The sequence below is a fragment of the Xiphophorus couchianus genome, chromosome 12 (genome assembly GCF_001444195.1).
Source record: "Xiphophorus couchianus chromosome 12, X_couchianus-1.0, whole genome shotgun sequence".
Classification (NCBI taxonomy): domain Eukaryota; kingdom Metazoa; phylum Chordata; class Actinopteri; order Cyprinodontiformes; family Poeciliidae; genus Xiphophorus; species Xiphophorus couchianus.
The window spans coordinates 3493682-3509452 of NC_040239.1; the positions used below are offsets into that span (position 1 = coordinate 3493682).

The 15771-nt window shown below is 37.5% G+C and overlaps 2 protein-coding genes across 5 annotated transcripts in view; one reads left to right on the top strand and one right to left on the bottom strand.

The window, feature by feature from the left end:
- grsf1 (G-rich RNA sequence binding factor 1) overlaps positions 1 to 15771 on the top strand; it is a 17882-nt gene continuing 2111 nt past the window's right edge. The window contains exons 1-10 of one of the 3 annotated variants that reach the window (XM_028032971.1): positions 2 to 377; positions 863 to 1007; positions 1701 to 1856; positions 3149 to 3283; positions 4055 to 4193; positions 4319 to 4455; positions 5201 to 5286; positions 5373 to 5508; positions 10316 to 10368; positions 10599 to 10697. In XM_028032971.1, coding sequence (XP_027888772.1) covers positions 165 to 377; positions 863 to 1007; positions 1701 to 1856; positions 3149 to 3283; positions 4055 to 4193; positions 4319 to 4455; positions 5201 to 5286; positions 5373 to 5508; positions 10316 to 10362 — 1194 coding nt within the window. In that variant the 5' untranslated portion in view covers positions 2 to 164 and the 3' untranslated portion in view covers positions 10363 to 10368; positions 10599 to 10697. Of the gene's footprint in view, positions 378 to 862; positions 1008 to 1700; positions 1857 to 3148; positions 3284 to 4054; positions 4194 to 4318; positions 4456 to 5200; positions 5287 to 5372; positions 5509 to 10315; positions 10578 to 10598; positions 10698 to 15771 lie in introns of those variants that run through there. The other 2 variants (XM_028032972.1, XM_028032970.1) reach the window with 2 other exon arrangements.
- Positions 12385 to 15771, bottom strand: part of rufy3 (RUN and FYVE domain containing 3) — a 16502-nt gene continuing 13115 nt past the window's right edge. For both annotated transcript variants that reach the window (XM_028032952.1, XM_028032953.1), the window contains exons 14-18: positions 15161 to 15269; positions 15013 to 15092; positions 14904 to 14928; positions 14666 to 14743; positions 12385 to 14456 (exon numbers count right to left, since the gene is read on the bottom strand). In XM_028032952.1, the coding sequence (XP_027888753.1) occupies positions 14313 to 14456; positions 14666 to 14743; positions 14904 to 14928; positions 15013 to 15092; positions 15161 to 15269 (436 nt within the window). In that variant the 3' untranslated portion in view covers positions 12385 to 14312. The remainder of the gene's footprint in view (positions 14457 to 14665; positions 14744 to 14903; positions 14929 to 15012; positions 15093 to 15160; positions 15270 to 15771) is intronic.

A 15771-nucleotide genomic window follows, 5' to 3' on the forward strand; every position in this document is an offset into this window, starting at 1 on the left:
GAGCTCGTGCGTTGCCCTTGACTGTCATAGACCCACGTGACTTTTAGCTAATAGGAAGCTAACAGCTAGCTAGCTAGTCCAGGTGGTTGAGGAGAGCCCGGGGCAGAGAAACTGTCCTGAAGTCGTTTAGTTTACTTTTTAACCATCAGCTGCGTTGGGAGAAGATGTCCGCCAACTGTAAGTCCCTCCTGCCTCTACTCCAGCGGTGTGTCGCAGTTAGACAGCTGCCTGTAACGGCAGCCATCAAAACAAGAAGCAGCGTGCTGTCCCGCGTCTGGGGGAACCAAAATCAGCAGCGAGCATGGATTTCTGATACAACCACGGTCCGTTACCTCCAGCCCGGCCTGAGAATCATTCAGCACCGGTTCTGCACGAAGGTCAGGCCCGTAATTCCTCCTGGAAACGCAGGGAGTCGGTCTGTGGAGTCGGTTTCTCTCTGAAAATAAAGATAATTTGTCAGTAAAGCATCATAAAGCAGCTCCGAATTTTGTATTTAAATTGATCATATTCTTAACATCTGATCGCTTTTTAGCTGTGCTCAGTGGAGATGCGAGTGGTTTGACTAAGGGAAAGTCAATCGTTGGGATCAATCCTTATGAGACAGAGAATGTGGCTTGATTGTTGCTGTCATAGTAACAGTGCTTCATTCAATATCCAACAAAGAGTTTTCAAAGAGTTTTCAATATAGTCTAATTATACAAAGGTATCAGTTTTGTATAATAATAATGACATTAACAAGTTTGCGTATTCAGTTAAAACACTCAGTCCTGGCTAAAATCTTCTAAAGTTTAGGAGTTTCTATTGTTTTTTTGTTTTAATGCAACAAAAAAAAATTTCAAAAAATTGAATTTGTGTCTTCCAGGCTGGGTCGCCATGTGAAGAGGACTACCCTCCTCTGCCAGACTACCAGACCAATCCGCAGCCACAAACCAAAGAGGTTTACCTGGTGCAGGTGAAGGGTCTCCTCTGGTCCTGCACGGCGCAGGACCTGCTGCAGTTCTTCTCAGGTAACCAGCTTTAGAAATGCTGAAACTTGTATAAAGTGTCAACATATTTCATTAATATCTGAAAATTCCTAGAAAGGAGGAATATGGTGATATTATTGAGAAGTGTCGCAATCTGGGCTGAAACGATTAATTGTGATTAATAGATTAATCGTTAACTGGAGTATTCATACTCAAAAAAGGCCATTTGCTGTAACAACAACTCATTCAGAGCAGTAATAAAGACAAAACTATAAAAAACAAATACAGTTTGCATTTAAGACAAAAAAAATTGTGGCTTTATTTATTTTCCATTATATTTAGAATTGCTGATTTCACTTTTTGAACCATTTGAACAGTTTGTTCCAGTTTATTTTAGGTAGTCAACCTATTGCTTTTGTCAGTTACTATTTATTTTATAACATTGGCTGATATACTCCTAAATGCACTGACTGAAAAAAATTAAAGTTGTTTTTACATGTTTGACCAAGAAGGTGAAGCTACTGGTGCATTTAAGTGTGCTGTACTGATGCAAAGTTAGCAGATAAATTTGTAATTAAGTACATTTATGTCTGTGTTTTTTATTGGGTTTCTAAAAAGTCAATTCAGCTGTTTTTCTGTGTCATGTGATGCTAAGCTTCAGATATTGGTATTGGTATCAGAGGTGAAAAAAGAAGATTGGTGCACCCGTAGTGAAAAAATTGAACTGTGCTTCAGACTGCAGGATCCGTGATGGGGAGAACGGGATCCACCTGCCTCTGGACCGGCTGGGAAGGCCGTCGGGACGCGCCTTCATCGAGATGGAGCATGAGGAAGACGTCAGAAAGGCTCTGGAGAAGCACAGGCAGTACCTCGGCCCACGCTACGTTGAAGGTCTGTTTCTCTGCTCAGGGACAGAAAACCTGCTAAGCCTGGGGGTCAAGGCGCTAGCATAGCGCGGTCCACCAGCGGCCCATCGTGTTTTTGTTGTTGAAAAACGTTAAAAGTTGACAGGAATCTGGGGGATTTGACGGGGTTATTATGCAGTATTTGCAACGCTTAAACACCAACTATATAGTCTTAAAAAAGGCAACGCAATGAAATGCAATTAAAATAAACAATACGACTGTCTCACTTCAATTAAATCCTAATGAAGTAATCAGCCGGTGGATCTAAGTAACGCTAGTCACATTAAAAAGTAAATAAATAAATAAAAATATTATTGAAAATGGACAATGATGAGTCAGCATATTTGTTTGCTTAACTAAATATTCTTATAAATTAAAGGATTTATTGTATTTTCTAGATCCTCTCATTTTATTTAGTAATGTCTGTAGCTTGGTGCAGGATTTTGATCTGCTGGTTCAAAGTAGGAATTCAATGATGTGAAAATATCCAATGTTAATGTTGCTGTTATGGCTGATTATTGATATTCACCAATATTATGGATTTCACTACCGTTTCTGCACTTTTGGAGAATAAAATACCAGAAACAGATGGCAACAAGATAAAAATAAATATCGGCTGTTCATATCGGCCCAGCTTTATTTATCGGACTGATGCCAATATGTTAAAAAATGTCTAATATTTTACGATATTGGTGTTAGAGTTGCTATATTTTGCATCCTCAGTTCAAATGGTTCAACTTGTCTAATGTAAACCTAGCTTAACTCGTCTTTGTGTATATAAAACAAAAGAATCTTGTTTAAACTTTCAGTCTGGTGGGGGGAAAGTAAAGCCTGGCGGTCTGTCAGGCTAATGATCCACTGGGGAAAATCCTCCTGGAAGCTGATATTTAAATTTCTGGATGTTTTCTGTTGATTCTTTATTATAGCTGAGGGGATATATTTGATTTAATGCAACAGAGTGGGTATAAAGTGTATAAACTCCTGATAAAATTGCAGATGTTTGTGATGCTAAAACTTTTAGTGTTTATAGGTTAATAGGTTTTGAGTTAGTCTTTAAAAAAAATCAAAGCGGGAGGAAAAGATACAAAAGTGAAATGATTTCCAAGACAAGCTTTAAAAGTTCAAAGAAAACATTGAACAGTGCCGTCTTTGCAAAAAGGCGTGACAATAACATTAGATTCTGTTGAAACAAATATTATCCTGCTTTTCGGCTGTAAAATGATTGAAAGTGTGTCCATTTTATTTGAAGAAAGATGGGAGTTTCTGTTGCGTTTTCAGTGTATGAGGTGACAAACGGCGACGCTGAGGAGATCCTGCAGAAATCAACTGAGCCGCGGAGTGAAGACGACGCGGTGCTGCTCAGAGGGCTGCCCTTCTCCTGCAACGAGGACGACGTCGCTCGCTTCTTCTCAGGTGAAGAATTTATTCAGAGACCTTAAAAATGAACCAGAGGATCAACAGGGCTGAAATTCCTCCATCCAGGATTTGTACCAGTCTAGCTAGGCTAGGATTGAATCGATTAATTAAATTATTCGCAATTAATTGTGATTAATCGTGATTATTTGCGATTAATTGATTATAAAATAATGATCATCAACCGATTTAGTAATTAATGCTGAAAGAACAACATTCTCAGAGCAGTAATTAATCAAAAAATATAAATATTTAGCATTTAAGATAAAAACAACAAAACCTTCGTCTGTGATTATGTTTTACCCCAACTCTTCAAAGAGGATAGTTTTAGTTTCACCTAGTTAAAATTGTGTAAAAAAAAAAAAAAAAAATCTAATCTAAAGCACTTTAAAAAAAAAAAAACTTTTCAAACTTACATTTCCTTGTGTTTCTTTAAAATTTCTGAGTTTTTTCTGGCAATTTTGTGACTTTTGGAGCTCAGAATTTTTTTTTTTTTTCCTAGAAATTTTAAAAAATTTTGGCAGAAATTTTTTTTTTTTTTTTTATCTACTTAAGCCCTAATACACTGTTGTAGTTAAATGATAGTGTTTTTAACTTTTAGAGACCATTTTCTCCATAAAGAAAAATAAATATAAAAAATAAAAATTTCTCATTGCCCCCATGAGAATATGGCGGCCATGTTTCTTTTACATATCTATCAGTCCAAAATGGGTTTTTATGCTTTGTGCGCAACACGAATTTGACGTTAGTTTTTTTGTTTTGTTAACGCAGGTTTCAACATAGCTGAGAACGGGATCACCATGGTTACCAACTCCAGGGGGAGAAACTCTGGACAAGCGTACGTACAGTTTTCCTCTCAGCAGGAAGCCAAGAGAGCTCTGCAGAAGGACAGAGAGCTTATTGGACACAGGTAAGGCTCTGCAGCTGCCGGTCCAGTTACTGGTCCGGTTACTGGTTCGGTTTTTGTCGCGTAAGTATTCCTCTTGCCGACAGAAAGATGTAAAAGTGTCGGTTTTATTGCGACTGTTTCTGCAGATACATCGAGGTGTTTCCCAGCAGTAGGGAAGAAGTCCAGACCGCCTTGCGGAAAATGAGGACGATTCCAAATCCAAATCCGCCCCAGTATGCAAACTGGAGACCAGTTCCTGACTCCCAGCCCAACTACAGAGCTGGTGACCGAATTCAGTTCATTCTTTTTGAGAATCATAGTGGCAGCAAGTTAGAGCAGCTCTACTAAGTCAATTCGGACTTGTTCCATTTCTAGACTTTTTGTTCGTCACTTCTTTGGTTAATGTTATCACTATGATGTGTTACCGTGGCAACAAAGTGTTGTTTTTTACAACTGGAAGCAACTGATTAGCATTTCAAAAGCTCAAATAATACTTGAACTATGAAAAGGAGGCTTTCACAGAGCGGGGAGATACTGAAGAGATTTAGTATCAAAAATAATAATTTTTTTCTAAATTTTTGCTTTTCTCATAATTTTTACTTTTTTCTCAGAATTCTCTTTTCTAAAAATTCTCACCTTTTTTTCCAAAATGTTGACTTTAATCTCAGAATTCTGACTTTTTTTCTCAGAACTCTGATATTAAAGTCAGATTTAATCCTTATTCGTAGAGAAAGGAGAAAGTTTAAATAATCTCTTTCAACGACCATAATGAGACAGAATAATAATAATAATAATAATAATAATTGACTCGGTCGTCTCTCTTCTGCTTTCTAACCATGCTAGAAGGTAGAGATTTAAAGAGGAGGAGCAAAAGCAAAGGAAGTGGATTAGCAGTGCTTTCCAACTACTTACAGGCTACGTTTACGTGCCAATAAAACGTGACCCAGAATTAGAATTTGATTTATTATTTAGCACCACATTTAAACATCAATTCACAAATTAATTCTAAGTTATTTGTGCCACTTCAGCTTCCCACCAGATGTTGCATGCGCCGACGCATTACATCCACGTGCGAGGGCTTCCCTTCCACGTCACTGGAGAAGACATCGTGAAGGTACGGCCCAGGAAACAGGAAGTAGTAGCGTTACGTTGCCCGTTTGACCCGACAGAACCTCAGCGTTTCTGCTCCTCCTCCTGCAGTTCTTCTCACCGCTGGTCGTGTCGAAGATCCTGGTGGAGTTCGGACCCAGCGGGCGGCCGAGCGGCGAGGCCGACGTCTTCTTCCGCTGCCACAGGGACGCGCTGGACGCCATGTCCAGGGACCGCATGAACATGGGTAGGAGCTTCGCTGCTGATAGAATAACAACAAGGCTATCATAACTAACTGGAAGTAGCGCAATAATGGAAACTGAAATAAATAAAAACATGTCCGTTAACTGAAATAAATAAAAATGGTAATTAATGGCGAAAAACTGTAATCACTAACTATATTGTGCATTTATAATCAAAATCTAAGATGTAATTTCCTTTGTTTCACGACTATGAACCAAAGATTCAGTGAGTGGATGGGGAAAAACGATTTCTAACTGGAACTATGTCGCGCGATTATAAAACAAACGCATACTGAAATTATAGATACATCCTTCATTTTTGTGTTTATTAATCTATTTATTAGATTTTCAAACTGATGTTAAATTGGTTTTCTTTTCTTCCATCCAAGCAGTTTGTGTCAAGTTGCGGTACTCCACAATCATCCTGGCGGCGCTTACGCTAGTTTGCAAAATGGCGACAGGAAAAGTTGGTTCTTCAACAATAATTGAATACATTTTTTGAAAATGATACTTTCTGTTTAGTATTCATTACCCAAACAATGTAAACATAATTACAACACAAAACATTGACCCTTTTTTCTTAATTCTCCATCTAAAAATTAACCAAAGTCCAAAATCCATACTGCAATAACTAATAAAACTGAACAATATTTAACTAATAAAAACTAGCAAACACACTAAAAATTCACTAAAATTCACTGAAATAGACAAGCAAAAAGCCACAACGAAATAAAACTAAACTACAACGAAAAACCCAAAATTCTAATCCTGGTTTGCAGCTTATTTTAATTATTTATTTTTGAAACTCAAAAATTTATTTTAGACATGAGAAAAACAGAAACAAACATATGAACAAATGAATAAATAAAAACAAATTAAAGCAGGAATCAAAATAGTCCAACCAAGAGTAATGTCAATATTAAAATGTCTGAAAAAGACATGCATATGCAATTCTTTTTTTCTTTTTTTTTTAAACTGCTATTTTCCTGTTGATTTTCCGTAACTTGTCTCTTGAACATATAACCAAAGCCTTCTGAAAATATGCATTAGATACATATGTATATTTTCAGCCAAAACAAAACATAAATAAGTGAACAAATGATCTGAATTTTTTTAAGTTTGGTGTTTTTTTTTCTAAATTTTCCTTGGCTAAAGTTTATCCAGTTGATGCCAAAATCAATCAATCAATCAATCAATCAATCAATCAATCAATCAATCAATCAATCAATCAATCTTTATTTCAGACACAAAAGAGGTCCATAGTAAAACAAAAAGAAAAGAAAAAAAAAAACAAAAAAAAAGAAACATGACAGTCACTGAGCCACAAATAAATGATGACGCCAATGTTTCCACAATCTTGAGAAAAATCTCGCTGTACTAAAAACAGGGTTTACTAAAATTGCTATTATATTATTGTATGACACGGATAATCTACACATACATTTATACATGAGATTCCTGAGCGCAGCTGCACATGTGGGAACAGCGTTATGTGCAAACATGTGGCTGGCACTGCTCCATCTAGGCACTTTGAGTAGGAGCCTCAGGCCATCATTGTATGCCACATAAAGTTTGTGCAGGCTACTTTTTTTATATCTTCGCCATAGATGGGCTGTGTAAAATGAAGTACAAAAAACTTTAAAAAGAGCTACCTTCACAGAGGATGAACACATACCAAACTTTCTGATCAAAATATTAGCCTGTGCATACATCATGCAATACTGCCTACAAATGTCACGATCATCAGATAGGTCATCAGTTATGTAATGTCCCAGATATTTAATTTCATTGCATATATTGAGGACAATGCCAGATAAAGAGAAGTCAGGGGTTATCAGATGCTTATCTGCTCTACTTCTAACAATCATGACATTGCTTTTCTTAGCGTTATATTTGACATCAAAATCACATCCATATTGGGAGCAGACCCTTAGTAATTGTTGAAGGCCAGCACTATATGGGCATAAGATTACCAAATCATCCGCATACATTATGTGATTGATTGTGCGGTCACCAACTACACAGCCTGTTTTACAACAATTCAGGCGCTTTGATAGTTCATCCATATAGATGTTAAAAAGGTAAGGGGACAATATACTTCCCTGCCTTACTCCGTTACCAACATTAAACGAGTCAGACAATGAGTTACCCCATTTGACATACATTAGTTGATGACCATACCAATAGACCATTATTCTAATTAGATATTTGGGTACACCTCTGCTTTCTAACTTGCAGAACAATTTTTGATGATTCACGCGATCAAATGCTTTAGAAGCATCAATAAAACACATAAATACTGTGGTGTTGCGCAAATTATACAAATCTAAAATCTCCTGTAGCACAAAAATACACATGTCTGTACCATGTTTGGGTTTAAAACCGAATTGATTATCAGAGGTCAAAAGAAACTCTTCCAGCCTATTTAGAAGGACTCTTTCAAAAACTTTCGACAAACTACTAGCTAAAGCTATGGGTCGGTAATTCTCCAAGGAGCTAATCTTACCCGCTTTGTCTTTAATAGTGGGTACCAGAATGACAGATAACATTGATTTAGGTAGCAGACCATGTACTAGACAACCAGTGAAACACATAGAGAGTAATGTACAGAGTTTTTTACTTGCATTTTTCAAATGCTCAGTGGAAATGTTATCCATCCCACAGGCCTTATTGTCTTTCAGTGTCATAATTATATGATATATTTCTTGTGGGGATACAATCACATTCTCATTACTGTGAATGCTTCCTATGTCAGAAATGTCACTTTTGACACAATTAAACAGCGCACTGTAGTGCTCTTTCCATAACTGAGTGATTTCTTTTACACCAGTAACACCATCAATAGTAGATGGAAGTGACGCTTTACAGTTATTTACTTTCTTTATTTCTTTCCAAAAGTCCTTAACATTATTATTTCCTAACTTTCTAGCAAGAGAGTCAGACCTCATAGTATTTTCACGTCTCCTTATGAATCTTAAAAAATGTTTAAAATTAACATTTGCTTGTTTTTTGTATTCAAACAAGGGGCCATGTCTCTGTTTACCCGCATCGGCCCATGCTTTAAGAGCCCTTCTGGCCTCTGCATGATGTTCTTTTACATAGTCGTTCCAACCCGGCTTGGTGCTATGCAAGATGGTTTTATGCAGTGGCTTGCTTGAGATAAGGAGGGATTTCACAACATTCTCATACAGAGTACATAACTCAATACCATGTTGAGGGTCTTTACAATTCATATCACGGCATGAGATTGCTCCCTTTGGTAAGTATGTATTGCTGAACATGTCATTAGTTTGATGGCAATAATCTGATAGATCTTTTTCAGTCAAGTTATCCCATGCTATTTTTCCTGTACTTATATTATAGTCTACAGGCAAAACAGAAGGTATGCAATTCATGTTTACACATAAGGAGAATGGTATATGGTCAGTGGTGGCAAGGTCATAGTTGACACGAATTCCCAGAATGGAATCATGAGCATCAGCTGTACAGATACAATGATCTAACCAGGAAGTTGTATGCCATGATTCACTAATATAGGTGTAACTGTTGTTAGGCAAAAGTGCCTTACTAGAAAGAATTAAGGCATTACTGTGACAGAATTGCATTAAATGTAGAATGTTTATCTGTAACATCTGCATTTAAATCCCCCACAATAAAAAAACAAGTGGATAGATTATCTTGCATAAAAGACATAATAAAAGACAGTCTATTAAGAAATTCGTCTTCGTTTTGAGGACATTCATAAGGTGTGTATATGTTTAAAACAATAAAATGTTTGTCTCCACAAGTAAATTTCAGCCCTATGGCCCAATCCACACCCAGTCTAATCACATCAACCAGTTGATCATATTTTTTGTGCCATAATATTGCAACACCACCGGCTATCCTTCCCCGAATTATTCTGGTGCTAAGGTCGGTAGTGGATTCACCAGCGCCGTAAAAGTCTTTGTGTATGCAATTCAGCTTCTCCAGGTCCTGTTTAGCTAAGAATGTCTCCTGCACACACAGTATATCACAAGTCTCCAGTAATTTGTCCACCACAAGGCGACGCGCTCTGTCTGTTTCACTGTGTCCAACACGCAGACCTCGCGCATTATATGACACAATATTAATATCAGTCATTTATTTATCAGGATCTGCGTGGCCGTCGCTCATTTGCGGTGCTACAGATGCAGATACGTTGTCTTGCTGCAGTATACCAGTCTCTGACATATGAGCCAAACGGATGCTGTTATTTTTTGGTCTGCGCGCCTCAAAGTAGCGACGCACATACACACCCGATGGCCAGAGTTTAGGATCGTATACTTCTGCAACTTCCGAGCACTCTGCAGTTATATGAAACGAGCTAAATCGGTTACGCATCGAGTCTATCTTCCTGCATGTCACCGATTGGCCCAGTTTCTCAGTTAGATAGGCACTCAGAGTGTCAGCATCAAGGTCGGGAGAGAATTTCGTAGCAAAGACACTTACCAGCTTGGTTCTAACCACTGGGATGTTAGTCGCTGTGCCAGTGCCAATAATTCCTCCTTTGCGCTGCTCCCGCTTTTGACGGTTTTGTGTTCCATGTTCCAATGACACTGCTCCCTTCAAGGGTTTCTGGGGCTTCTGCTTCCCTTTCCTCAAAACAGTACTCCAAGCCGGAGACAGGACTTGTTGATTGGAGGCGTCTTCTGGTTGCTGCTGTTTAGCGTCTTTCCCACGTAGCTCTTCCAATTCCGCCTCAGCCTGTGTCGATCCATGCACGGGTTCATTAGCTCGACTGGATTCATAAGGTGGTTCAAAATGTCTCTTTAAATTTTCATTTCTTTTCAGGGCAAAGATACATCGAGTTGTTCCTGAACTCTGTGCCAGACTCTTGACTGACGGTGAGAAAATCCAGAAGTTTTATGTTTCCCTACAGAAGAAGAAATCCTGAAGTGTTTCAGCTGTAAAGTTCAATAAAGTTCCTTCTTGGAAGATTTTTCTAAACAACCCAATTCTGGGAATATGCAGTATGGAACAACAATAATGTCTAAATTCTGTTTGCCATGCTATATTCACTGTAAATGTAAAATAATCAACCTCTAAACTAACACTGACTGAATATATTTTTTAGGTGAATGTCGACACAACCTTGGAGTTAATAATCAAGATCATCATATTTATTCTTTAAACAATAAAATATGAAAAAATAAACATTCCTGGTGTCAAAGAAATGTGAGCTTAATTTCTATCTATCTATCTATCTATCTATCTATCTATCTATCTATCTATCTATCTATCTATCTATCTATCTATAATTGTGCTGAGAAACTCTTAAACATAATCAGTTTTTTATTTTAAAATTGCACATTTTAAAATTTTATTTTACTTTATGATAGAAGATTTTTAGCTTCCAGAGATGGGAAATACATTGAAGCGCAGAAACGTTTCTGCTATAGCGACTTATGAAAGTTGTTATAACATGATTTATATCTTGTTGAAACCAGAATATGTTCTAGTTTAAAGGAGAAATGTCGTGGGATGTTTTGATAGTCGAAGGGAACTCTTTATGCTTTTTTATAAAGTCATATTCTGTCAGAAGAACATATTTTTATATCTCAAATTTATTTCTGAGCTCTGGCAGTTAAACGCTTTTTCATTTCTTGATTAAAATATTTTCTGGAATATTATGGTGGAGAGTAAAAGGTGCTAAATCAAAAATAAATGAATAACTTATGAAATAATTACTTAATGGTAATTAATTTCTTTAAACTGGAAATAAATACAAAAATAAGTTCTTCAGTATAAATTGATGTAACTCAAATGTTTATTTCGTTTTAAAAACTATATATAATTTCATTATTTACTTAATTATTTCATGTTGCTGTACTGTCAACTTCACCCATTAAACTCAGTGGGCGGGATTAGGACAGACTCTTACGTCTTGACCCTTGAGGCCGATATGTTCGCTAGAATGAGCACAAATAACTTTAAAAAACATAATTCAATTATTACAATTTATTTACTAAAACTTTGGGTGAAGAATTCCACCCTCTATTTCTCTAGTTTGGACTGAAATATCTGTAAAGGCCCCTTCATACTCGGGCGTACTGTACCATTCCATGGTCCTCCGCGGACTGAAGTGTGCCCGAGTACATTGAGACCGTTAGCCGCTGTTAGCTAGTGGGCGGAGCTAACATTGACCATCGTGTGGTCTGTGGCAGCTTCTTCCATGCTATTAGTGATATTTCAGACCAAACTAGAAATATATAGGCTCGAGTTGGTCACCCGGAGTTTGTAGTAAATACATTACAACAATTTTAAGTTATTTTACCTTTCTAGAGAAAATATTGACATCAGAGTCAAAATCCGAAGAGGTTATCTTCGCTCACTATTTGAAGCAGCCAATCACACATCAAGGTCTCTTCAGAAGCAGCCAATCACATGTCAGGGTCGGTTCAAAAGCAGCCAATCACACATCAGGGTCTCTTCAGAAGCAGCCAATCACATGTCAGGGTCTCTTCAGAAGCAGCCAATCACACATCAGGGTCTCTTCAGAAGCAGCCAATCACATGTCAGGGTCTCTTCAGAAGCAGCCAATCACACATCAGGGTCTCTTCAGAAGCAGCCAATCACACGTCAGGGTCTCTTCAGAAGCCCAGCCATTGAGTTTGATGGGTGAAGTTGACAGTTTAAATTAATTCATGATGTACATCAGGACAGGAAATTAGCATTAAATAATAAAATAATTACACATTGATTTTGAAATGACATCAGAACATCAAGTATTTTCAACTTTTATTATTTTATAAGTTATTGTAATTTGTCACTCTCCATACATTAGCCCTGTTTAATGAAGTTAGCTGGATTTCATGGGTTTCACTTTGTTGTACAAGATGAAAAATAATGCAACAGTACAGTAATAATTGGATACCAGTTTATTATTTATCTTTAAAGCAGCTTCAGCTCACATGTACATTTGCAATAACACAATAAACCAAATGCTAAATTCCTGCTGGCTCATTTAGATTGCTCCATCTAGCATATTTACTGCAGTTGCAGCTTGTCAATGCACTTTGGTTTGGTGACAGCTGAAAAAAAGCCAATAAGGAATAAATTCTAAAAAAGGAGATGTTTATAACCATAAACTCAGATATCCCGCCTAATTTAACCCTGTTCCAGTTAGCAACATAAGCTCGTGGTTGACATGTTTTTCTGTATTTATGTTTTCAAACCCTAAAAATCACTTTCACTTCAACAATACTGTAGGTGACGGATTTAATGAAGCCCAGACGGAGGTACTAACCATTTATTACCTCTGCTTTTACCATGTTTTATTCAGACAGCAGCCATTTTGGTAGAGTATACCTTTATATTGTAAAACACACTATTATTCCTTGCATTAGCAGATGTAGCACCTACAATGTACCAGTCATCATAAGTATGTGGGCCCCATAAGGATTTGTGGGCGTAACCTGGACAATGGGAGCCAATGCAGTGCGTCTCATAATGGCGAAACCAGATGGAGTGTCTTATGAATGTCTTTCTTTGTTCTGAATTTGGTACTAGGATAGTTATAACTGTGTGCCCACATGGGTCACAGATCAAACCTATAAGAACCCATATGGTGTCCATTATTTAACCCATGTGAATGATAGTTAATGTTAATATGCATTTTATTAACTAGATTAGTTAAATGTCAAAATTAAATCTGGTGTTGGCATAAGAAATATCAAGAAAACCATGGAGTCGGACTAGTCAGCTTCCAGGTGTCTATGAAGATCCTTTTTGGGTCATAATTTGGTATTTGGTTACGCCCAAATGGGCCCCACACCAAACCTATATAAACATTTAATCTGGAGTCATTGCCAAACCATTTGACAAGGCCAAGTGGTGCCCATTATTTAACCATTTTTTTTCCATGTGGGCCCTATATGTGATATATTCATGAGGAAAACCATTGAGTTGGACTAATTGGCTTTACGCGCATTGGCTCGATGATAGAGAAACCTATAAAGGTCTTTTTGGGTCTCACATCAAATCTAGATAAGCATTTAATCTGGCGTCATTGTGCAACCATTGCACATGTAGGATCCATTATTTAACCAATATTTTGTCCTTATGAGCTTCATATGTGGACTAATCGGCTTCTACGTGCTGGTTTGGTGAAACAGCTAACAAGGCAGTTAACTGGAATCTATCTCCACTTTATGCTAAGCTTTGCTGCGCTTATGGGCTAACCCTAGCCACCAAATACTAAATATTGCATAAAAATACATATAAGGCTAATGCAATTTCTCAAAATAAGGAGAAATGAGAAGCATGTGGCCACTTTTTTCACGTTTAAAATAAACATTTTAGGCCAAATTTGTTTCCATTCTCATAACGGATTGTCCCCACTTGGCACCAGCGGAAATCTGATGCAGAGACCAAAACTGTGAAACTGTGATCTGCTATCAACACTACAAAAAGCAAAGCAGAAGCTCAAAATACAAGCATAGCATCCAGTTTCTCCATTTTTATTCATTAAAAACATAAATATCTGTTGAAATACGCAGCAATATATATTTTTATATTAAGAAACAATGAGAGAGGTTATATAAATGTATTTTAAATCCAGTTTGGTGCCTTTGTCAGCTACGCTGCAGCCGATTTTCCCTCAAGTTGAAGTGGAAGTGACCAGCAACACCAAATAAAGGTGTTACTGGTTGGAAACCTGCATGGCAAACATTTGAATGTTTAAAAAAAATACACCCCAGAGAGGATCTTTCATGACATTTTGAGGGGGGAAAGTGCTTCCTGCAGTGCCGGTTTTTTGGGTCTTAATGCCTCTGATTGTTCTGCGAGCTTATGTTGGCGTCGACGAGTACTGCTGCAGCAACTGCGAGTAGCAGGACGTGCACACCGTCTCCGGGAGGATGGAGGAAGGCAGCGGCAGCTCATGAGAGACGCAGCTCACGCAGAAAAAGTTTAAGCAGTTCTTGCATTGTTTCTAGGAGAGAAAGGAAAGAAAGCTGCCACATTTAGCTTGAAAAATACATTAAAAATAAAAAAGATTGATTAAAATTGTAGCTGCTAAATATGAACTGGAAGATGTATTTTTTTCTCACTTCTTATTTGCAGTCTTTATACTATCAATAGCATGCAGGGATTTTAGCTGATTTCTGTTTTTTGTCCCAGACGGTCTCCTGCAGTTTGTACCTTTGTCCTCAAGAGGGAGTCGTCCTGTTTACACAGGTTGCAAACATAAGGCTGGGGGCCCTCAGGGAGCTTCTCTTCCTGAAGCAACACCAAACAGAAAGGTTTCCGTTTAAATGAATTCTGGATATTTGAGTCTCAAATCTGATTTTAGTCTCAGAATATCAGGATTAAATTCAGAGTAGTTATTTTTTCAGAAGCCCTAATCCTAATTCCTCCATAGATCTCATAAAAGCCTCACCTGCTCATCCTCAGTATGTGACGAGCTTAAAAAAGGAGACATAAGTCAGAAAAAATGAATAAAATTTTCTTTAATATTAAAAACAGAGAGTGTAGATCTGTAGACTCACAGACTGGAGCTCAGACTGGTTTTCTCCTCCAGTTCTCCCAGTGGCTGGGCCGTCTTGGTTGGTGTGGATTGTGAAAGAAGCTGTTGTGGAAGGAAAAACTTGAGATTTCTGTCATCTCCTGGTGGGACTGTTGACGTTTTGGACTCACCTTTGGAGGACTCTCTGGATGCTTGATCTTCCTCGGAGCAGAAGCTCTGGCTGCGGCGCTCAGATTTTGCTTCTGCTCTCGTTCTCTCAGCTCCTGCTCCAGACCAAATCTGAAACAGAAAACTGGATCTAAATACAGACTAAAAAAAACAACGACAACCGTTTGGTTAGCATTGATGGTAATCGAGAATTTTAGATGATTAGAGTACAGATGTAAATTTGGTTTGTGGATCTTGAAGGGAGAGGCTTGTGTGGAAGAGGATTAGAGCCAGGGGGATGGAAAAAATTTGGTTTTAATCTCAAAATTCGGACTTTTTTCTTAAAATTCTGGTTTTAATCTCAAAAATTGTATTTTAATCTCAAAACCCTGAGATTAAAAACGAAATTCTAACTCATCTCAAAATTCTGGCATTAATTTTTGAGTTCTGATTTTAATCACACAAATGTGATTTTAATCTCAGAATTCTAAGATTAAGGACAGAATGCTGGCTTCAATCTCAAAACATTTGCTATAATCTCAAAATTGACTAATCTCAGAATTCCGACTGATACTTTAATCTCAGAATTCTGATGTTAATCTGAAAATTTTGACTTTAATCTCAGAAAAAATTC